General features: G+C 33.4%; 1 protein-coding gene across 1 annotated transcript in view; it reads right to left on the bottom strand.

Annotated features, from left to right (window-relative positions):
- The window catches only part of LOC127542338 (methyl-CpG-binding protein 2-like), a 40068-nt gene extending 15174 nt beyond the window's left edge, over window positions 1-24894 (bottom strand). Inside the window, exons 1-3 of the mRNA XM_051967826.1 lie at window positions 24784-24894; window positions 13929-14063; window positions 9015-9368 (exon numbers count right to left, since the gene is read on the bottom strand). Of these exons, the coding sequence (XP_051823786.1) occupies window positions 9015-9368; window positions 13929-13954 (380 nt within the window). The 5' untranslated portion in view covers window positions 13955-14063; window positions 24784-24894. The remainder of the gene's footprint in view (window positions 1-9014; window positions 9369-13928; window positions 14064-24783) is intronic.
- Window positions 24895-25375: the final 481 nt, after the last annotated feature.

Raw genomic sequence — 25375 nt, 5'->3', positions numbered from 1 at the left:
AGCAGACTAAGCCTACTTAGCCCCCTCTTTCTCATTCTGTTGGAATCCTTACAAATTATAAAGTCATTAGAATTGATAGAGACAATAATTATCTAGTTTAGCATGGTTCAGGATGATTGATCTGATCTTACAAGATGTTATGGGCCAGAACTTGAAACAAGGTACTACGTGGAACTGAAGGAAACAATGCTTGTGTTCCACCTTTAGAGAGCTATTCATATAAGCAAAAAGCTCTTAGGGTCAGAGAGCACTCTGGGACGGACACAGAGCACTCTGGGAGGAAGCCCACAAGGCCACTCTCAGAGGTGGAGTCAGATTCATTCCAACTTTCCCCTTGGTGCTGGCTGGAAACATTTGGAAGAAGAGAAGCCGAAGCTGCCAGAGGCAAAAGATTAGTGCAAGAGCTCTTGGACCCAAGGAGAAATAGGCTTCTGAGAAAGCTAACCGGGCCCCAGGGAGAAGATTCAGAAACCAGGATTTGAACTTTTAACACCTGGCTATATTTGGAGTGATTATTACTCTGAACCGAAACCAAGGCTGCCTCCAGAAAACCTCCCTGAGAAACCTGCTCTCCCCTAGAGAACCGTTATATTTTAAAGAAGAGAACACCACACATTCCAAAGATAACTTTGCTCCTAGCATTTTTTCTCCTACTTTTCTTGATATCATTTTATGGTCCCTGCCAATGCCATTACCCTGTGGGTAATGGAGGCATTAATGATTGTTTGGTATGCCATCAGTCTTCTCAAGGCAGTCCACAGATGCTACCCCATGCATTTTCTGGCCCATTCTCAAACGTTATTATCTCCACCCTGGTTGCCACCCCCACTTTTAACCTCTGATATTTGTTTCCTCCAGGCTCCAATCTATGAACTTCTAAATTGCTTGTTCAGCCTGAATATCCCAAGATAACTGACTTGGACACTCAACATCCCCTAAATGAACTGCTGCTGTCTTTATATTTTCCACTTCCCCTCCTGGCCTGAACCCCCTACTGAACATAAGGACAACTCTATGTCAGCTAGAAGCCGTTTATAGAAGATGAGACCTTCATCCTATTGAGGGAGGAAAATGATGTAAATTGTGTCTCCTTTTAACTTTTGAGGGCCCTAGAACTGCGTCCCTTTTATTCTGTCGGAAACTCACCTCTAGAAGGAGCACACCCTTCTGTCCATAAGGGAAACAACCAGATAAGTAATCTCATTCAATTTTGAATTGAATTGAAATTGAATTGTTCAGATTCACCCAGAGATTGGGGGCTAAAGTCCAAAGAAGCACCAATATATCTAGTGCTATCTTCCCAGACATTTTGCATTAGTTCTAACAGGATGCTGCCCAGTAAGAAAGCTGAGTTCTTAGTGCAAATAAATCCCTTTCATCACAGACCTCCGGTTTACAAATTCTTTCGCAAAGAATCTCTAACATCAACCAGAGAAGATCTCTTACCCTCAATTCTCACACTTCATCAAATATACCCTTAACAGGAAGAAAAAATAAAAAGATGATTAAATTGAAAAACTTCTATACAGGCAACATTAATGTAATTAAGATATAAAGGACTGAATGGGGGAAAAATCTTTATAAGAAATTTCCCTGATAAGTTTGATATGACAGATATATATTTAATTAACAAATAATTTTAAGACTATCTTACAGATAATCCTCAAAAGGTATAAATAACACCAAAAGGTATAACTGTTTTTTGAGAAGTTTTCAAAATCACCAAAAAATTCTTCAAAACACTAGTAACAAGAAAAACAGAAATCGAAATAACCTTAAGATTCTAACTTGTACTTCAATGGTAAAAATAATGGAATTGTAGAAAAATGGGCCATCATACTCTATCAGCCATTTCAGTTGGATCTAAATCTATGACCCCATTTGGGATTTTCTCAACACTATTAGAATTACTATTTCATTCTTCAGCTCATTTTACAGATGAGGAAAATGAGACACACAGAGGTAAATAATTTGCCCAACACCAGCTGACTGGCTGAATTTGACAATTCAATGCAATATTGCTGTGCTGTAAGAAATGCATATAATGAACACAGAACACAGAAGATCTATATGTATTAATATATAGTAAATTAGCAATAAGAACAACAAAATAAATGAGGACGCTAACAAACCAAAAGTGTAACAAAATTATAAGTTATTATTAGACATATGATTCATGTTTTATATTAATAACTAAAAATTGTTAAATTTTTGATTTAACTCAAAAATAAGATTTTATTTTAATGTTTTATTTTTTATACATCAATAAATTCCTTTTATTAATATCTTGTTCTTACACTTTTTAGCAAAAAATATAAATATAAAAGCTTTTCTATTCTGCAACTTAGCTAAAATTATTCTATCAATTGATAGAATTGGATAGTGTCATTATGATTAGTTCTTAATTTCGTCAGACTTATTTTCTCAAGTTCAAATTTGGCCTCAGAAAGTGCACAGAAGGAAAACTGAGAGATGGTCTTTTTCCCTTCCTTGAAAACTCTGGCTGTCTGGAGATTACACTGGTAGATACACAAAAGAAAGAAAATCTTTTTCCTGATTTATAGAGATTTTGGGTATTAAAAACTAATGACTAAATTAAAACTGTAGTGTTTTTTCTGTAAATTTTCAAATTATAAAAGATATTCAAAATCGCTAAAACACGTACATAGATTTTTAGGTTTGTAGCTCTCTCCCTTCCTGAAATACAAGAGTTACATATTAGTGACACCACCTAATTTGAAATAATTCAAGGAAATTTCATTTGGAAAAACTAACAGGTAAGTCACTTAAAAGTTGAAAAAGACTTTGTGTATTATATTATTATATTATGTTTATATTATATGAAGAAATCTGTATAAAGAGATCTGATAGAATGTGGTACTAGACTATGATTGAATAACAAAAGGAGATAACTTAAGAAAGTAGCAAAGAGCTACAGAAGAGCGGAAACTCAATGATCAGTTGGTAATTCAAGTCCAAAGGATGAAAAAATGCAAGAGAAGAATTAAAATTTAGAATAGAAAAAGCAGGAAATAAATTGGAAGATAGAGTCTTTACAAATCATGTGAATGGAGAGCTTAAAAGCTGAGGTTTTTCAATTCCATTAAAGATAAGAATTTGGAAAAATTTCTGGAAAAAGTGTATGTTATTATTTAGTCATTTTAATTGTGTTTTTGAAGTTTACTTATAAAGATGATTTAGCAAAGTGATTTTTCCATTTCTTCCTCCAGCTCATTTTATCAATGAAGAGAGAAGAATTAATTGACTTGCTAAGTATCTGAAGCCAGATCTCAACTCCAGACAATAAGAATTTCTCATTCCAAATCCAATCTTCTCAAACTACTAACTGCATCTCCTAATTGCCCTTGTGGAGAAAAATGCCTATTAGAAATTTTAGAATGACAATATTTGATGAAGTTATTGATGCTGGTGTGGTCCTTTTAAGATTCCTTTCTTTCTGAATTTCTTTTCTGATTCCCAACCCCTCCTAGCTAATGTAATTACCTTTTGATTCACAAATCCTGGTCCTTTTGAATTCCAATAGAAGATCCCGACCTGTCCCATCCCCATCTGGATCTGAGCCAATTTCAGGGCTATCCCACAGGCCCCTCTAGTTAAATCTCCCATCATAAAAGGGTCTCACTGGAACCCAAACTTGGCAGTCTTACCGCCTGGCATGTCAGGACTTTCTGTACATTGGCCCTCTGTCCAGTGCCCTTCTTATCTCTACCTTCACCTATTTCTTTTACTATACTTTCCAAATCCCGTAATAAACCTCTTTTCTCAATCTAGTTTTTCGGGCCAATAAATGCTTTTATTGGGGACTCATGCCACTACTAGACCTCAACGCCATATTCTTGCACAGAATTCAGTAGGGTTGCAGGGGAGTTCTATTTGACTCACTGTATCCCGAACCTGCCACTAGATCTCAATTAAACCGTAATTTCATTTAGGTACCCCATATCTAGACCTTATCATTATGACATTTACCAAATAGAAAATTTTGGGGGTGCAGAAGCCTAAAATTCTCTTTTAAAAAAAAAACTAATATGAGTCCACCCCAATCCTTAGAGTTTCATAGGCTCCAAAAAAAGAAGAAAATAGAGGTGTTTTAAAAATGAAAACAAATCTCAGAGCTCTTATTTTTATTTTTGTTTTCAGTCTAGTCAGTTAAGTGAAAAAGAATATAATAAGGCTTTATTTAAAGTTGAAGTTTTCAATATTACAGGTAAAGGCTATAACTCTAGTTCTGATTTTTTGAAACTAACCCTAATCCTCATCAAAATCTTAGTCATAAATCATAAAAATTTAGGATAAATTAGAATTTAATTCAAAATACAACTAACAAAATGTTTGAAAAGTGTATAAAACAGGAAAACCTGATTCCAAATATGAGTTTCAGAAGATCACTTGTTTAAAAACAAGTTATTTCTGTTTTTTCAGCTATAAAATGGGACAATACCACTATTGAGCTCATAAGGTTGTTAAACTGTAAAGTTCTTATCACATTCTTGAAACAGATTCACAGATTGGTGAATCCTGAACTTATGAGGGAAATGGTTTGCAAATGAAAAAATATGCTGAAGTCTTCCCTACCAGGGCCAAATCTCAATACCAGTTGAAGGGACCCTGAAATTCTCTAAAACTCCTTTTAGGAGATTCTCCTAAAATCCTGCTTCTGAAGGACACCACCTGAGGGAAACAAGATAAACTGCTTCATTCTGGTATCTAGGTGGGGCCAACTGAATCAAAAGTTGGAGATTCCAACCCTAGTCAATTGAAGATTTTCTATTCAATTCCAGCTCAAACAACCTACCAAACTCATCAAGATGGGGAGCAGGCCTAGGCTTGTAGCCAAAGGCTTCTATTATAAAAATGGGAATTTAAAACCCAATCTTGGCAGAGGACCAAACATGCCAGACCATGCCAAGGAAACTTCTACCTGCTGAAATGATATTCTCTTTCAAAGTTACCCTCTCTTTATCTTCACCCATTTCCTAACCAGATTTTTCATCTCTGTTTGGACCTTGTCACTAAGGAATTCAGCCTTTCTAGTGATGCTATCAAAGGCTGACTTTCCAATGCTAATAACAAACCTCTTTTACCAATCTAGTTTTCAGATTCATAAATTTCTTTAGAAAGGATCTCTGCGTTGTCAGAAGGGGGATTTCCAAAATTCCCTACCCATGCTCCGAATCCCAAGGGGATTAGGGGAGCCAAATCTCTCCATTTGGTTCTCTGAACCCCAAACTTACTACTAGACATCATTTAACTCCCTGACCAACAGGCATCCTAATCTTATTTTGGTTCCTTGATCAAAGGGATTCCAAAATATAGATCTCATCACAATGACTACATAGCACGATATCATAGTATGAAAAGCTTGTTGTATAGAGAATACAGATACTTGTCAAAACTGGTCAAAGTCATTTTAGTTATTTAGTTAATTTCCAGTTATCTAATGATTGCTTTCAAATTTCTGTATGTTAAAATTCTTTGCTATGATTTCAAACAGAATGTTAATAATTATTGTTAAAAAGCATTTGTTTGCATTACTACTTCACCTCCACTTCGTGGTTTTTAAGAATTCTCAAAAATATTCAACATTTATGTACATTCAGTTATTTTATGATTTTCTTAAACAGTAAAAAGAAATAAAAAAAGAATAATTATGTGAAATAATTCTGTGATTTTGTTGTGGCTGAAGTCATCCAAAGGGTACGTCCAAAGTATTATTGTTACAGCAAGCCCAAGGAAGAGCTGGTATTTTTAAATACTTTTAATCTTATTTTTTGTTTTTTAATGATTGACAAAGAATGCCAAAAAGACTGAGAAATGAATTTAAATAAACTGATATTATTTGATTAGCAAAAAGTTTTGTTACTGAACAAGATGGAATGAGAATCTCTAAAAGGCAGTTGTGAAAACTGAGTAAGGTTTCGTCTACCCCAGAGTTGGATAAGCCTTGAGCATTGACCTTAGAAACATACCTACATTCCCTTCCTGCCATTCTCCCATGATATCATTTTCTTCCAAATGATGTAGAGATCTTTTGGAGGGGAAATGATATAAATTGTGTCCCCTTTAACTTTTGGAGGGAGTCCCTGAAACCGTGTCCCCTTTTGGGGGGAAGGCTATTCCTGAATCTCAAACTCTGGGAGGGGCCACACCCATTCATAATAAGTAATCTTATTTAATTGGGAATCTTGGCATAATCAGTTCCCTCTACTGAATTGGGGATCATTTCTTGGAATTGCTCTTAATAGCAGGGATCTGAGCAAACCCTGATGAACCCTAAGAAGGTTAATAAAAAATGATTCTGAACCTTAACCTACCTTTGCTAATTTCTAATCAGGAGCTATTTGCCTTTCTGGACTTAGCCCAGTGATGCAGAGATTTTCTTCTCAGTGTCAACCCACCTTTGCTAATTACAACACAGGACCTTGCCCACTAAGAAAGCTGTCTTCTTAAGTGTAAATAAATCCCCTTTTGCCACAGATTTCGGGTTTGCGAATTCTTTCACAAGGAATCTGCAAAACCTGAGGGGATCTTTTACTCTCAATTCTCATACCTCAATATTCCCTCAGTCAAATATGGGCAGCTATGTACTAACTAAAATTCAGTTTCCTGGATAGTTTCCAGTTTAGAATGTGATATCCCCATTCAGAAAGGATGAGGATCAGTGTGGGAGCAGTATTTGCATTAGGAAATATTTAAAGCATCAAATTTGCCTCCTTCTTTTTGTTCAATTGGAGGGATGACAACTTCTTGGGAAGATATATAATAAATTTTCATTTTGCTCCTAGACATATCTCCAGCCTTTTGTTATTAAATAGTGTATTCTGAGCCACATATTTCATTTTTAAAATCCATAATATTTTTCAATTACTGTTAAGCTTCTAATTTTTCTTAAGATAGTGTATTTTGGGAAAGCATTTAAAAATGGTGTTAGTGTTTTTACTGGGCTTATACCCCAAAGAGATACTAAAGAAGGGAAAGGAACCTGTATGTGCCAAAATGTTTGTGGCAGTCCTGTTTGTAGTGGCTAGAAGCTGGAAATTGAATGGATGCCCATCCATGGGAGAATGGCTGGGTAAATTGTGGTATATGAATGTTATGGAATATGACTGTTCTGTAAGAAATGACCAGCAGGATGAATACAGAGAGGCTTGGAGAGACTTACATGAACTGATGCTAAGTGAAATGAGCAGAACCAGGAGATCATTATATACGTCAACAACGATACTGTGTGAGGATGTGTTCTGGTGGAAGTGGATCTCTTTGACAAAGAGGACTAATTCAGTTTCAATTGATCAAGGATGGACAGAAGCGGCTGCACCCAAAGAAAGAATGCTGGGAAATGAATGTAAACCATTTGCATTTTTGTTTTTCTTCCCGGGTTATTTTTACCTTCTGAATCCAATTCTCCCTGTGCAACAAGAGAACTGCTCAGTTCTTATTGTATCTAGGATATACTGTAACCTATTTAACATGTATAGGACTGCTTGCCATCTTGGGGAGGAGGTGGAGGGAGGGAGGGGAAAAATCGGAACAGAAGTGAATGCAAGGGATAATGCTGTAAAAAATTACCCTGGCATGGGTTCTGTCAATATAAAGTTATTTTTTTAAAAATGGTGCTAATTTGGTGGATGGATAGAGAATGCTATATAAAGGGGATACAACTATATCCAAATGTTTTAATGTGAAATACAAGTTTTGAGTATATTTTAGTAGTGAGTTTTCCAAATTGGATTAAGCATTTTATAGGTAAAATTCATTAATAACTAGAAATGAAATTTCTAATATTTTCCACCTATTTTGAAGTTCCTGTCTAATAAAAGAAGAGCTCATGTTACATGTTAGTTTCGCATGAATCTTCTTAGAGACTTCTCCTTTAAACTATAGATAACAGTGGCCATAACAGACATAGAGTTCAAATTTTGATGCTTGGTACAAACTCTAACCTACAATTGATCTGGGAATCACTTTGATCTGGAAAACAATCATCACCCTTACTGATTTAGAAATTAGTAATTAAATTGCTCTATAGTCCCAAACCATAGAAGGCAAAATAAATTCAAGATGCTATATCCCAATCTTTGTGTCTTCCCAATCAGGAAGCATCCCATAAGAGGGCTACTCAGTGAAAATAAATCCATTTTTACCAAACCTCAATTGGAGACAGGACTGCAAATTCTTTCGCAAAACTTGCTCATTGCCATGGGGATCCCCATGCTGTTAAGGTATCTTGTCCCTCAACAAAATGAAGATAAAAATAGCAAGTAATAGATAAATTCTCTTAAAGCTCCAGGTAAATTATGGGGTCCCACTTTGATATTTTTCTCACAACTGAGCCATTAAATTAACTTCATAGTATTTGAACCCATTTTCCCCACATAAACTAATTTAGATAACTAAATTTAACTAGTTTAAATAGCTTACTAATTAAACTAAACTAGTTAGATAACCAAATTTAAAAGGTAGATTTTAGTAGAATTACCTAGGGAATCTAGACAAGAGAAAAGGGAAGATGGTATGTGTGTGGATTTTATTTTATTTTTCCTAATGGGTGGATAGACAAAAGACAGAATCTGAAAGTGAAAATAAAATAAATATAAGAATTAAACTTTCTTATAAATTTTTTTATTTTTAGTAACTATTCCATTTTCTTTTGATAACTGTTGAAACCCTCCATTTTCATGTATCATATCAATGGACTGTGTTAATGTTATTTTGTATTAGTGTTTCTATGGTAGTAGATATCTGGTATTAGGTATTACTCCATCCTTTTGATCCAAGTAAAGAATGGTTATCATAAAACTAATATAATCAAACAGGCTGAATAGAAATAATCAGAATTCAAAAGCTGGGATTCCTAAGATGAATTTTAACTAAATTTAACTAAATTGGGTTAAATGGCAGTGAAAAGACATACGTTGCCAAAATAAATCACTTAAAAGCAAATCCCCATAGACTTTAAATTACCAAAGCCTGATAGTTTTTTTTTTACTCACTTGATCAAATACACATCATACTTCCCAGCAGAACGGCCTGATTTCCTCTGTTTAAGTTTGCGACTCCAGCCATCAGGTAAGGTAGGATCTTCATACATAGGCCCTCTATCTCTGATGATAGAACGTCTTTGTTTGGGAGAGGTAGAGACTTCAGAAACAGCAGATGACCTGACTATATCTGAAGTTTCCAATTTCCCTTCTTCCGCTGGCTCAAAAAACTGGTATGAAGAAGCATGTGGCAAATCATATTTCTCCCTGTCTTCTCCTTTGTCTTCTTTTTTTTCTTTTATTTTTGTGGATTTCAGTGGTCTGCCTTTGAGTCCCTCTAGATCTTGGTTTTCTGTCTTTTCCTCTCTAACAAATAAAATAATGTAAATATTAGAAAGAATAGCATAATATATACTATTTCAGAAACATATTCTGGTGTAATCTCTAGCTGCTAGCCAGACCTAAAAAGAATTTGTAATCATAATTTTTGTCAAAGCTTTCTGTCATGATATTCTGAATAGAAAATGAAAAATAGCTTTAAATTTTCCACAGGGACTCCTGACTGCAACCCTAAATAATATCTAGCAATAATGGTGCCTTTTTACATTCCCATTCTATAACCAACATCCATATTACTATTGAAGAAATATGAATATAAATGACAATCCACTCAAAAAATATTTTAGCTTCTAACAATATATTGTTGCTATTAATAGTGCAACCTATTGCTAGTATCAAGAAAATCATTGATTAAATATCATTGAATATACTATTTTCAAAAAAAATTTATTTGTTCCTTTAACAAGTTTAACTTCTGTCAAGAAAAGTCTGACTAAAAGATTAGAAAGGTAATTATGAAACTTCATCCAAATATTAAAATCAATTCATGGCAGGAATCCTTAACTTAAACTAAAATTTTGTTGATTTTATTTTGATAATTTTATTTAGATATAATTAATTGCTTTTCTTCATAATCCTCTCTTACTACATATATTTATACCTATTTTTAATAAGGTAACTTCATTAAACTTCCAAAATTGTCCATTATAGACATAAAAGAAAAAGAAAAAAGACTGACTCCCTGGAGTAGCTCTAACTAGGTGGCTTTTGAAGTCCACAAAACTCTGTTCAAAATACCTCTTGGTCATTAGTGTATACATATATTTTCTTCTATGAAAATAGAACAAAATCTACTTTGCTTTAGCTGAATTTTTTTTTTAAAGAGAAGGGATACAATCATAATCTCAAAAAATGAAACAGTCAAAATAGTCAATGAAACTAAAACAAGTCAATGGCAATGATAAGCAGAGAAATTACATTTTGACTACCTCATCAGACTAAATCATTTTAAATATTTAACAAATATGCTGTTTTATAGTATACCCAATTAAATACTTAAAGGTTAAACTAAACAATTTACAGAAAGAAAAAGATAAAAAGAACTGTCAAAATAATACTTTCAAAGCTAGATAAATCTAACAAATAACAAAAAGTCTCTCTTTTAAAAAATTTTAGAAAACAAACATAATGATGTAATTTGATTAATAAAAATGACATATTAAAGGATATTGGGAAAGGATAATGTAGTAATTAAAAATTACAAAGCAATCTCAAAAAACTGATCAAAATCAAAGAACAAATCAGAAAAACAATGGGAAATTTCATTAAGATAAAAAAAATTTAAGATTGTAGGAAAAAGTCCTTATCAGAAATTTTTTCTTAAAAACACTTTTAAAAATGATCAAAGAAGAGAACATCTGAATAGAACACTCAACTGAAAAACCAGAAAATACATTTTAAAAACTCAATTAAAGAGCAAAATAAAAATCCTGACAGCAAAGAAATGAACAAAATTGAGTGGGAAAAAAATTTTACTGACTAAAAAAAGAAAAGTAGGTGCAGAAGAGAATAGAGAACAAAGGAAAGCAAACAACTGATGTTTTTTCTTTAAAAAAATTAATAAAGTAGGGAAATGGTAGAAAGGTAAATAATTTTTATTAATTCAAAAAAAATTAATTAAAAAATATAAACTTGAGGGAAGGATCAAAGTGCCTTTTTTCATTGTGTTTCCACTCCACTCAAAATAATGTTTGGAATTTAATCTAACAAATCTTTTCATTCAATCTATCTTGATTAGTGATCAATACAGAGTATTTAAAGATACAAAATGTGTAAAACAGCATTGACAAGATGCAAAAATTTAACATCTCATAAATCCCAAGTAATATGACCTTTTTTATGCTTGAAACAAAAAATCTCTGCAGTGCACAGAAAAAGCACCCTGACAAAAATTAGGTTTAGATCAATATCTTGTAATACATACCAAAAAATACTACAAATATAAAATGAATATAAATTATAAATATAAAAGAATGGAAAAGATAAAAATATCTAACTCCCAGAGTGGTTCATCAAATGGCATAATTGAAAAGTGCTTAACATAATGTCTGGCAAATATGTGAGTGTATGATATAGCCTTTGCATACATATATACACACCATGCATTTTAAAATAAATACAGCAAATTTCTATAACAAAGTTCTGATTTCTAAAACATAAAAAATTGATTAGAAATAAATGGATTGCTCATCAACTGAATAAAATAGAAAGTTTTTTAGCATGTGAATTTAAAAAGAATCCTATTTTGTAATGGGAAATGATTAAAGATGATTTAAAAGATTTTAGTAAAATTTTGTATGAAATAGTAGAAAAAAAAGGAGCAAAACAAGAATAATTTATACATTAAAATGTTAAAATAATATATAAATAATATGAAGAGTTGCATTTATTTATGTACTAATACATAGTACATATTCATATTTACGTAACACCTCCAATGTGCCAGGCACTGTCCTAAGTGCTTTTAAAAATAATCTTATTTGAAAAAAAAAAAAAGTTTTATCTTACTTGAGAGATCCTAAGAGACAAATGGAATTACTGAATTGTATCCCTATTTTATAGAAGAGGTTAAATGATGTTTAAGTGTCTGAGGTTGGAATTAAATTCAGGTTTTCTTACATGAGGCAGCTACTATTTTTATTCTTTGATAAAGTATTTATAATATATTTTGATTTTTTAAAAATTTACTGTATAGGGGCAACAAAGTAGGGCAGTGGATAGAACACCAATCCTAAAGTCAGGAAGACCTGAGTTCAAATTTGACCTTAGACTCTTGCCCTTGACTCTGACCCTAGTTAAGTTACTTAACCCCAATTGCCTCAGGCAAAAAAAAAAAAAAAAAGTAATGTATAAATCTTTCCCCCAATTATATGTTGAAAATTTTTTTTAAAGTTTTTAATTCTAAATTCAGTTCTATCTTTTTATCCTTTTCCTAACTATCCCCATTCCCTAAGACAGTAAGCAATTAGATCTATTATATTATAAATCAAACATCTAACAAACATTTATTAAATGGCTTATATGTGTGAAGTACTATACTACACATTAGGAATAAAAGTACCAAAAAAACCTCAAACAATTCCTACTCATTCTAATGGCGGTTTGAATAAAGACAAAAGGATGGATACAAATAAAATTCATAAACAAATACACACAGACAAACAAACACACATATTTGTAGTGATGGTTGTTTAGCCTTTTTTTGATTTTGTCCAGTTCTTTGTGAACCCATTTGTGGTTTTCTTGCCAGCATTACGGAAGTTATTTGACATTTACATCTCTAACTCATTAAACAGATGAGGAAACTGAGGCAAATAAGATTAAATGATTTGTCTAGAATCACATAACTAGGAAATGCCTGAGATGTGATCTGAATGTTCCTGATTGAAGGAATACTTCTACATTGTGCCACATAACTGCCCTATATGACAATATGTAAATACATATAAATAGCATACATACACACAAAAATCTAAAGCGAAAATATACATATATGCAAAGTAGTTAAACATTTTTCCTCTCAAAGTATTTCTGGTAGGAAGACTGATCAAGAAAAATTTCATAAGGAAAAAATATTTAAGCTATAACTGACAGAGAGGGGATAGAGATTAGAGAGAGAAACAAAGACAGATGAGACAAATTACCACTATCAGACCCTGCTTGGAAATGACCAGGACCCTGAGCCCAAGAATCTGGGGAATAGAAATGCTTTCAGCCCAGCATTCTCAGGCATCTTTTCTGGGATGTCACTCCCCTGCAGTGACAATAGCTCCTTTCGGTGTTGAAACCATGGGAAAGGCTTTGCATCATATCCGTTGGTCCTGGCAATAGATATGAAGATTTGAGATCTAATCATTTGTTTTCTTGTTGCTAAGTTCTTGCAGCTGAAACATTTTCTATGATTTGATTCCCCCCAGTTCAATGGAAGAGAGCAGAGGAAAAGCATTATAATAAATACTTTTTAATTTTGTGTGAAAATAGAAAATTAACCCTGGAGTTCTGTCTTGAAAAACAGTAGCTAATTCTGTAAACTGTATTTCTTTATTAACATATAGTTTTTCAAAATTACCTAGAAAAACACATACATTTTCACATACAAAAAACACAATTTGCAGAAAAAGTTGTAATTTGATCTGAGTATTGAAAAAAATTATGAATTATAAAAGGAAGAAGTGAATAAGTGATGGACTATCGTATTCAGAATCATAGTCAAAAAAAGAAAATGAATAAAGAATAAAAAAGACCAAAATAGCACTCTGAGGCAAGTGTGTAAAAGATTTTTTTAAAAGACTTTACATTTCATTCTAGAAATAATCATGATATAGGAAATGTTCAGATTTGTGCCTTATAAAATCATTTTGATATGTAGAAAAACTGATTATTTCTACTATTTCTGGCATGTCAAATATTAAGATCATCCAAAAGTTTTCAAAAGAAATTTCACCTGCACTAACATACAGAAAATTTTAATAAAAGGAAAGAGTAAGGAGGAAAAAAGAGAAAAAGAGAAGCAAAAATGCTACTTACCTGAGCCCTAACATCACAGCTACCATGGAATCCTGATGGAGTTGATTTACAGAAGAAGCAAGATGGCAAAATCTCCTTTGGGGAGTCACATGTCACATCAAAAAAGGAACGAGTGATTTTGTTTTTTTAAGAAACCTATAAAAAAGAAAACAGTTAGTTGGGAGCCTCCAAATACTGCTTTCTTATCCTAATATACTCAATAAAATCAATAAAAATAAGAACAATGAAATTGAGGCATCTAGATGACAGTCAGATAAAGCACTGGGCTATAATCAAGATGTTAGCAGGTCAGGAGGACCTAAATTCAAATCTGAGCTCCAACATTTATTACACATGACAATATATTTTGCCTCAGTTTACTTATTTATAAGTAAATTGAAGAAGGATATGGCAGACTCCTCCAGACTTCTTATCATTAACATGATAAGAAGATGTGTTCCTTAGACTCTCTGTTGAGCTTCCCATTTTTCCTATCAGTCTGAAGGTCATTATAGCTTTAAACTGAAGACTGAGAAATGAGTGACAGGTCATACTAACTATCAGTTGTCCTTATCTTAGCCAAGACTTCTTGTTTCCATCTTTTATGTTTCCCTCCTGCTCTGTAAAATTCCAGTTTTCTATGATGCTTATGTAGTCACATTAGCTATGTTATGGAAAGTGACTGGGCTTTCTAACTTTTCATACAGATCAATTTGTTCTCCAAAATTAAAATCTGTAGCAGTATATAATCAAGGGATCCATTGGGTAAATTTTATCACAACATTTCAGATGTGACCAAGAAAGTCATTTCAAGGTCAAATGCTACCAAAATCCCTACAGCATGCACATAGATTACCTAAATTAGATTTAGCTCAATGATGCAAGTGAATAAAATTTAGAAGTAACCTCAGTCATTTACTGTGTGACCATGGGCAAGAAAAAAATGGGCTGCAAAAAGAAACAGCTAATCAGTATCTTTTCAAAGAAATTTTGTGATTGAGATTTGAAATTAAATTGCTGCAAGTCAGATCTACTTCACATATTATCTTCAGTCTTGTTAATTAAATTCTGAAAATAAATATGTACACATTATAGTAATAACCAACTGGGAGTAATTACTAAACATGTTTACATTAATAGTTTGTAAACTTAAAAAGAAATTTTTAAATTATACATTTAAATATCCTCACAAATTTGGAAGGTATGCTACCTGCAGCACTTTTTTTACACAGTCTCCCCCCAACTCTTCCCTAGAACGACATAGTTTTAGTTAAAGAAAAAAAGCGCAATTTCAATGAAAATTATGAGAATTTTTGAAAATCATATCAGGGAAAAATCCAAAAAGCTCTATTTTGGGCAAAATATTTTTTAAATCAGAAAGCCAATGACTCCCAACAAGCAAAATTTCATTTTATTTAACTGTTTTACCTAATTATTTGTGTTTCTTTTGGAAATGATTTAGACAATTTAAACAAGCAATGAAATGAGAAATAGTCATGTTATGCCACAGTTCTCTTTAACTGTCCTGACTCAGTTTCCCTGTCTCAGTTTCCTTAACTGTTCTGTCTCAATCTCTTATAAATTAGCAAGATAAGAGAGTAGATTCCTGACTGTTTTGTGTCCTCAAGGATTTGCAATATTCCTTTAGAATATTCCAAGATAACCCACGATATCTTTACTTCTTTGTCTCTGGATTTTTTAGAGTTTTATGGCTTCCCCTCCCTGATAAAAACTTTCCCTCCCTTTCTCTTCTTTGTCTCCAAAAAGGTATTTAAGAAGTTGGGGTTCCTCCATTCATTGCTGGAGAATGGCATCTGGCAGCTGTATGCTGGACGCTGGATTCTTTGGGTCCTCCAGCCCAGAGACCAATATGGATTCCTTGGTCCCAATATACTTATCTCTGTCTGACTGGATAATCTGAGACGAGAGTCCTGTCCAGTCAATCTTACTCTCCCATTAATAAAAATATTAAAACTCTCTACTCTCTCTCTCCTGCCTCAGTTTCTCCGGCATTACAATTTGGAGGTTCCACCGAGATAATAGAAACTGAGAAGTGGATTAGAGATTAGAGACCTCTCGGTCTCCACCTAGGCCTGAGGGGGGCTCAGGACCTGGGTCTGTTCCTTGAGAAAAGACCAGCACTCTGGCGTTATAACCCCAGAGCCTCCTAGGAAAAGGAAGCAGTTCTTCAGCCTCAGTCCGGCCTACAGCGGACAACTAAATCGATTCGGCATTTGATTCGGAATTCGGGAGAGTAAGTCTGTCTGGGTATCTTTTGGGGTACCATCTGGTTCTGGTTATTCTGGTTCTGTTCTGGTCTGTTGCTAGCAACCTGTGGTCTCAGAATAAATACCAACGGGTTTAAAAATTCTGAGACGGGTATTTTCTGGGACGCTGGAAAATATCCTCTGGGTATTATATGTTTGTTTAATGTTGTAACTGTGTAGTCTGTGTGATGTGTGTTCTATGTTCTGTGTGATTTATCTGTTTTGTTGGGTGAAAATTTTTAAGACCAACGTTGCAACTGTGTTTAGTAAAATGGAGCTCCACGTGTGTCTGTGTAATGTCTGTGGTAAAAGTTAGCAAGTTTGTAAGAGATAAGGATTCAGTCTCTCTGTTGCAGGCTTAGAAAAATATCAAGAAGTTTGAAAAATCTTTCTCTCTCTCTATCTCTGGCTGACTGCAGCAGCCTGTGAGAAAAAGGGAGAAAAGGGAGAGAAAGGAAGAAAAAAAAGGAAAAGAAAAAAAATTGAAAGGGATTTGAAAGTTCGGAAAGTTAAAATATATATATAGAAGAGCAGTGTGCTAACATTTAAAGGAAAGAAGTTTGAATGGAATATCTAGGCATTCTCTGTGAAGGCAGAGAAAAGCACTAAATGGGCTTGGAAGTTCACAGAAACTTTGGATTTTGGAATGGGAAAAGGGAATTCAAGGTGAAAGAAACCTCTCTCTGGGGGTGGAGGTCTTGCAAACAGCCCCTAGTCTGTTTGCTGATTTAAGAGCTTTGTTAAGTTTTAAGAACAATGATTAAGGAAAATTTGCTTGTGATTTTAAATTTTTTTTAAGGAAAAGCCTACTAGAGTAAAGAGCAATAAAATTCAAGTTTAGCCTGGCCTGGGCAATAAAAAGCTCTGGAGATAAGATACTAATAACTGTTAGAAGAAATGTGGTAGAAAAGAAAAAAAAACTTTTAAAAACAGCTGTATTAGTTTGATTCAGTTTGTTACCTTCTGAAATATATTGAGCTATTAACATAAGTTATACTTTAAATCCAGCTCTGCTGGACATGTGTGGGTTTTGTGGAGGTTTGGGCTATTCACTATAGTGTGAATCTTACAGGTTTTTGAAGGGAAAAGGAAAGAGGAATGCAGGTGATTTAGGAAGGACTGATTTGTAGGGGAAATTAGAGGTTTGCATGGTGTTAGGAAGGCGAAAGACTTTTGGGAGTAGGTGAAGAGGTGGGGGAGGGAGCCACCCACCCCCACTGCCTTCTGCTAATTTACCAAAGGAGCATCTGCTAGGAAAGTTCCTTAAGAAGATTGTTTAAGTATGTAGTCAGGGGAAAAGAGAAAGTTGGAAATGGGTGGATTTGGGAAGAAACCTGATACTGGGAAACTGATGGGTTAAATCTTGAAAAGGATCCCAATGTAGGAAATTGAGTGGGGAACCTGAGGGAAGTTTTTTTCCTAGGGGGCAGGAGTGGGGGAAGGGTGGCCTTATGGAATCCTCTCCTCCCCTCACCCCGCCTGAGTATGTTCCTGCTGTTTTTTTCTTAACTGATTACGGCCAGTTCAACAAACTGTGATTTTTAAGGGCATGCTTACTTTTAGGTTAATTGATTGAATATTTGTTTCTTGATACAAATATTTTCTTAAGAGATATGGTCATAAATGTGATCCATACATTGGTACGAATATTTCTAAAAGTTTAATTGCTATTTTAAGAAACTTCTTGAATTCTTTTATGTGGAATTGGGTCTTTTGTATAAGTTTAAATTGATTGTATTGGGTCATCCTGAGGTTATTTAAAAGGCCTCTGAACATAAGTTTTTTTTCTTTGTCCTTTTGAAAATGTTTGTTATGGACAATATGCAATTTTTCTTTGTCCTTCTGAAAATGTTTGTTATGGACAATATGCAATTTGGGATATTTTTCTAGGTATTGGGTATTTTAAAAGCAAACTGATTTGTATGTATAATGTTCACTCATGTAACATCTACATTGATATGATCATTGTTCTAAGTTGTGAACTTACTGAGGTGAAATTTCTTTCTGTTATTACTGTAAGGTTATGATAACTCTTTAAGATTTATCAGAAATTTGATTAATGGAATTTGTTATTGGGGGAAAATTTCTTGGGTTTAGAGTTAGTTAATGCTATTTGGGAGTTTTAAAGCTCCACCCTCTGACAGTTACTGGGACAATTGATAAGCTGTTAAAACTCAACTGCTTATGTTATGTTATAGTTATGTTCTTGCATTTTTCCTTCTGTAACTGATCTCTCTGATCAGAGCAATGGTCAATAGAACTGTTAATGCAATTCAATTATGTTATGCCTTTCTATTTTCAGTCTGGTCATATGTAATCATTGTATCCTAAATGCTTGGGCAACTAAGTATTTCGCCTAATCATCTGTCTGTTACTGGATATTGGTGTTTTGTTCCTTTAAGGTTTCTACATGATAAGTGGACAATTAACAGGGGTCTGTAAGACTGCACCCATTTGCTTGGCCTGTAAAGCAAACTCATCTTTTCACATAGGAAACTACTGGCCAATTTATTTTGGCCTCCTCATGTTTTGCAGCAATATGATGAACTGAATCTTTCTATCTGAGACTGATCTAATCTTTATGTGTTAGATTTGTGTTTTTGTTCTAGATTTTGGTCAAATTACAGCTATTGGCTTGCTTCTGGAACCTGGATCAGCTTTGATTGTCACCACGGCACACACCCACTCTGCATGGAATGAGAGCCTCCTATCACTTCACAGCCTGAAGCAGCAGTTTGTACATGAGACCATGGATTAGACCCTGCATCGAGTGTAGTTTGGACTGATATAAGAGACTTTGGGAATGGTTGATGACTGACTGTTAAATCTTGCCTGGATCATCTATTACTGTGTGCTTAAGACTTGGGATGGGATTTGTTAAAACTGTGTAATTATTGCTGTTATGTTTGAGGGCTTTTAAGGAAATGTTATAGAATTAGTCTATTATGTATAGGGATTTTGATTTGCTCTTGGAATTTATATGGGGAATGATTTCTATATGGGGAATGGATAATTCCTTTCCATGAAAAAAAAAGGGAGGAAGAGAGAGAACATTGGGGAAACTGGTATATTTTTTTCAAAATACCTGAAAGAATGGGAACCCCTAGCTCCTATTCACTTTGCCTTAAGCACTTTTGCCCCACCCCCTATCACTAGTTCAGATTGAATTTGGATGTTTTAGCTCTGGAATCCCTTATTTTGTTAAAATTTCCCTGGCAGACTCAGTTTTTGGGATTATTTTAGAAAAGTTTTAGAAATCAGACACCTGTCATGACACTGGCAGTCTCTCTGATCTGTTTTTCCATTCCTGTAACCCCAGTTTATTAAGTATTTCAGCATTTCAAAGGACCTGAAGTTTGGCATGAGGCCTAAAAAGTTTGGGTTTGCCTGCCTTGATGGTCTAACTGTGCATAATCTGCTCAGAAATCTGTATTCTAATAGCAGCCCTGTTTCTCTGGGTGGGGACGGGTGGAGCTACTACAGCCTCACCCTTCTCCCCTAGAGAGATCTGCTCCTCTGAATGGGCTTGAGCTTTGGCCCTGCTGCTCTGTAAGCAGAGACTGAGTTAAGTGTACAAATGACCACAGATCTAACTGTCCATCTCAAACTGGATTCTCTGGCTGAGGTGATGCTCCAGAACTGTAGAGGGCCTGACATGCTTGCAACAAGGGAGCCTTTGTACAGCTGCTAACTCTGGGGTTATCAGAGAGAGACTTGCTCTTGCCATATGAGTTCTTACATTTTTTCTAGTTTTATTTTTGCTCGTTTGCTTTACATAGGGTGGGTCAAAGACCTCCTGGATACCTAGAGGAAGGTGCTAAGATTCAAAGATTTGAATATTTAGGAGAAAGAGTGTGGAATGTTATGCCACAGTTCTCTTTAACTGTCCTGACTCAGTTTCCTTAACTGTTCTGTCTCAATCTCTTATAAATTAGCAAGATAAGAGAGTAGATTCCTGACTGTTTTGTGTCCTCAAGGATTTACAATATTCCTTTAGAATATTCCAAGATTAACCAACGATATCTTTACTTCTTTGTCTCTGGATTTTTTAAGAGTTTTATGGCTTCTCTCCCTTATAAAAACTTTCCCTCCCTTTCTCTTCTTTGTCTCCAAAAAGGTATTTAAGAAGTTGGGGTTTCTCTATTCATTGCTGGAGTATGGCGGCTGGCAATTGTACGCTGGACTCCTCCAGCCCAGGGACCAATATGGATTCCTTGGTCCCAGTATACTTATCTCTGCCTGACTGGATAATCTGAGACGAGAGTCCTGTCCAGTCAATCTTACTCTCCCATTAATAAAAATATTAAAACTCTCTAATCTCTCTCCTGCCTCAGTTTCTCCGGCATTACAGTCACCTATAAGAAATCTATAAATTTTGAAGGCAACTTTAATCAAAAAAAAAAAAAATTTATTATTGTTACTGTATAAGAAAACTGAATTTGCAAAAGAAAACTTCAATGAAGGGAAAGAAACCAATTCTTAAGCTAAATCAGATATGGTAAGGGAAAAGTACAAATACAAGAGACAGAATTAAAAGAAAACAAGACTTATGAATTATGGAATAAGAGGTTTGCGATTTGGGGTTTCACTAAAATAAGGATATAATATTTCTATGGCTGTGAATTTGTGAATACCAACAAAAATTCTTTTAGTATTAATTTTGAAATTTTTTTTATAATTTGAATTCTAGTTCACTAACTTGAATCATAATGTAAAATGGAGCATATTCTAATTACATTTATCAAGCAAAGAATAGAAATAAATTTTCAGCATGATTTATGGATAGTGTACAAAATGTTTTACATGAAGAATATAAATTCATTTCTTCATTACTATGTAAAAACAGTTTAACATTGCAAGAATACTGCATTAATTTGGCAGAAAACCACAGGATATACACAAATGTAGTCTAAGATGCACATATGTAATTTAGCTTATGCCTCTTGATGATAAGAGAGAAACTAAAATGCAAGAAACATTCAAAACTCTAGCTATTATTATAAGATGAAATTGTCCTACTCTTAAGATTTAAGATTAAGAGCACTGTTTCTGCACTCTATGAGTTAAAATCTTCAGGTAACACTCTCTACTTATTAATTTGGTGATTGGCAGCAATACATAAAAATAAATTTTGAAAAAGCTACTAGTGCTAACCTAATAAATACAGACCTGGGATGGATCCAAAAAATAATTGGGAGACTTAGGGAATGACATACAATGATAGTAAAGATTCAGAAATAACCTAACATTCTTCAAAGTAATTTGGAACTATGTCTTAACTTTAAGCCAGTATATTCCCAGGAAATCAAAAAAAGGGAAAATGTTTTGTGAGGGCAAAAAACTGGAAACTAAGGACATACTATTAAACTTTGAATGGCTGAAAAAATTATAATAAAATATAATCAAAAGCGTTAATGCCATAGAGTTGTAATGAATGAGAAAAAAAAAATGTTGCTTTCATTGAAATCTAAAATATACATGGGTAAGTAAGCAGAACTAAAGGAATAATTTATATCTTTAAACTGCCCACTAGTCCTTCATCCTAGAGATTACTAGTGTTCTTTCTACTTTTGGTTCCTGTCTCCTCCATAAGGTCCCTATTTACAATAGGGTAAACAATACAAAACATAATACAAAAAAAATACAAACAAGGTATGTTTTATTAAGAATTATGATCAACATAATTATCAAATATGTATTATTGCATTAAAATTAAAAACCTATCTGTACATTGATATTAAATTAAGATTCTCTTAATCAAAAGAGGAAATCAGATTGGCATAAAGTTAAATTATTTCTCTTTATAAATATAAGCTATTTCTTCAAAAATAATTTCTTGAATTTTATCAAAAATTTAAATTCTTTGTTGATTTAATTTTCCATTTTAAGAAAAATTTAGTCCTCCCCCCAAGCCTAAAGTATTACTATTATTCTTCAGAATCTTCCAGATGACAGATGAACAATTTTATCCTAAAGTTTTTTGCTACACTCTCTCAGCAAGCAAGATGATGGTTAGCCAGACTTCGGTGATCTAATCTAATTGAATCACTTTTCAGATATGTATTTTTCTATCCTTATCCTAAACTCATTCTTTTAAATAGATAATAGAAGGAATTGATCAATGTTTCATGTATCTTGCTAAGTAGTTGAGGGTATAAAGCCTCCATCACAATTTCCTTTTCCACACGCACAGCATTTCCAATACTTCTGTTTTTGTCAGCACACACTTTTTATTTCCTTCTCAGGTTATTTTCACCTTATTTCCAAGTCCAATTCTTCTTGTGCAGTAAAATAACTGTGGATATGTATACATATATTATAAACATATTTAACATGTATGGATCTACCTGCCATCTGGGGGAGGGAGTGAGGGAGAAGAAGGGGAAAAGTTGGAACAGAAAGTTTTACAAAGGAAAATACTGAAAAAAATTACTCATGCATATGCAATGAGATTATAACTGAAACAATATTATCACAGATCTAAGCAGATGAAAGAAAAGATTCAGAAATATCAATAGCTAAGTTCTTCAGATGGTAAGAAGATAAAACTGTGGGGAAAAAGAGAGGTTAGAAACTAATCATTAGGGATGGCTTAGAAGAGGATAATGCTGTATTTAAAAATCAGTTTAAATTATGAAAGTGAATATGAAAAGGAGAAATATATAGAGGAAACGGTCAAGATCTTGTCTAATAATAATTGTATTCTAATTGTAATTCTAATTTTGTGCTAGATGAAAGGACAGAAGAAGAAATTTTGTCCATTGTTAAAAGGAGGAAAGAAAAGTTAACATAACTTCAATTTCTGACATATTTTCATAAATTTCACAAAAAGTATTTTTTAAACATATATATGTGTATACACACACACTCATATAATATATAAAATATATATTACATTTCAACGTCTCATCAGATATATAAAAGAAACAGTTGTTTTTCAAGATATCTGTACACAACTATTAAGTATTTTCAAAAGACAGTTTTTTTTTTCCATCAGTCTAAAATTCTGAAAAGGATATAGTGCAATACTTGCTACGTTTAAGATTTTGTTTTACAAAATAGGTTTATAAATAAATGGATTTCATTTAAACTAATATTGACTATTTGATATTCTGGCGGTTCTATTTGGTATAAACAGCAAATAAAAATAATAATGTATATTATATATGTATATATTATACATTAATATTTAAGGTAATCAATGTAAAAAGTGATATTTAATTAAGTAAGATTAGGGAATAAGAATATATATAGCTATGTATCTGGCACTGTACTAAATATTTTTTTGAGCTGGGTGTTGTTATACTAATTTTATAATTAAGAAAAGTAAAAGTGAAGTAAAGCTAGATACCACATGTTCAAATTTTCTTAATTGTAAGTGTAGTGATATATTCATTCTAATACTTGGTTGTTTCTTAAAGTTCCAACAACAGTCTCAATTGTTAATTTCATTAAGAGCTGATAGTTCAACTAAATCAACTCTCAAGGCAAAAACTGAGAATGTATTTATACTTGTGGAATTAAGAAGACTAACATGGTTTTATGATAAAGCTTTTTTCATTTGTCTACAGAACTAACTGCTTTAGAGATTTGTTTAAAGACTGAAAAACATTTGATGAATAGTCTTAGGAAAAAAAATAAATTATGAAAATTGACTAGAAAAAGCAGGGAAGAGATAAATTGCAATCTGACTTTTTCTCACATAAAAAATTGTATTATTTTAAGTGACTATAATTTTGAGTGACAGAACTTCAAGAATTGGAAAATAAATCTGGGTTTAACATTTTTTCTAACATCTTATATTTGTGATTTTCTAATTCTTTTTTCGAAAAGTGTAATTCTATGTAATAGAGAAATGTGAGATTTAGGGTTAAATTTTTATCTGAATTCAACTTAGTAAAACAAGCACTATGTTCACGATTTAAATTTCTTTTGGCTTTGCTCTCAACCCTACATTACAGCTACCTGTTGAAAACAAAAGTATTTCTTTAAAAGAAAAAAATGTTTCTCATTTAAAACAATTAAATATTAACGACATCAGATGTCAGTAGCTATTCTGAATCTTTAATAAGCCTTTTATAAATTGGGTCAGGCAAATTGGCTAGAAATCAAAAGAATTTTTAAAAATTCACAGAAGTAATACAATTTTAATTTTTATAGGAGTGACTATTTTTATACAGGATTGGGACTGCAGTAAAGTGCCGCAGATGTATAGGTAAAAAAACTGAAGCACAGATTAAACTGAGGGAAAAAACTACTGTGACGCACCAAGTGAAAAATCATACAACAGAGACGGTGTGAAAGGGTTCCAAGTTAATGGAATTATTTTTGGAAAAGAATTTAGTAGTATGTTAAGATGTGGATGTTTAAAAGAAAAAGATCACAGCTTCCGTTAAATCGCAAGCAGGTAAGGCCTAAAATGACATTGGGGGAAAAGAAGAAATTTCCCGAAAGAAGTAAAAACGTGAAAAGGCCTATTCCTCTTTAGAGAGGCAAAAAGCCGGAAAGAATGCAGCACCCCTTCCCAGATCCCCTATTAAACTCTCAGCAAGCAATTCTTTCGCCTCTCATGCAAACAAGTTTTCAACTAAAATCAAAGTACTACTCACAATCTCTCCTCTTCACCTCCCATTTCGCTCATCACTGCTACGGCGGCCATTTTCCAATTGGTTTTTTACAAAGCTACCAGGGAGCGCGCCGCTGAAAAACTGGGCACGCGCTAACCGTCCCAAAGTTTCCACGCCTCTCTTTTTCCAGAGGAAATAATTGTGGCCTATTAGGGTTTCTTATTGGACCAAGGAGATCGTATTTGAAATTATACGCATTATGATTGGTTCCAAAAGGAAAACAAACAAAAAAAATGGATATTTACACACTATCAAGTTCCAACCAAAAAAATTAAATATTTAAAATAATTGCTTTTACAAAAAAAAATGAATAAAAAATTGATGATAAACTAAGCCGGACCTAACAACCTTGATCATACATAAAGTTGCTTGAAGTCTTAAAACAAAACAAACAAACATTGTGGTATTTTTCTTCTTTAATATAATAATAGTTCTCTCTGAGAGCAGGTTTCTTGGGGAGGTTTTCTGGAGGCAGCCTTAGTATCAGTTCAGATCACTAATCATTCCAAATGCAGCCAGCTGATTAAAATCCAAACTTTAATTTCTTATCTCTTTCCAAGCCCGGTTAATTTTT

This window comes from Antechinus flavipes, chromosome X (assembly GCF_016432865.1).
Source record: "Antechinus flavipes isolate AdamAnt ecotype Samford, QLD, Australia chromosome X, AdamAnt_v2, whole genome shotgun sequence".
NCBI classification, from domain to species: Eukaryota; Metazoa; Chordata; class Mammalia; order Dasyuromorphia; family Dasyuridae; genus Antechinus; species Antechinus flavipes.
This window is presented reverse-complemented; position numbering and strand designations above follow the sequence as displayed.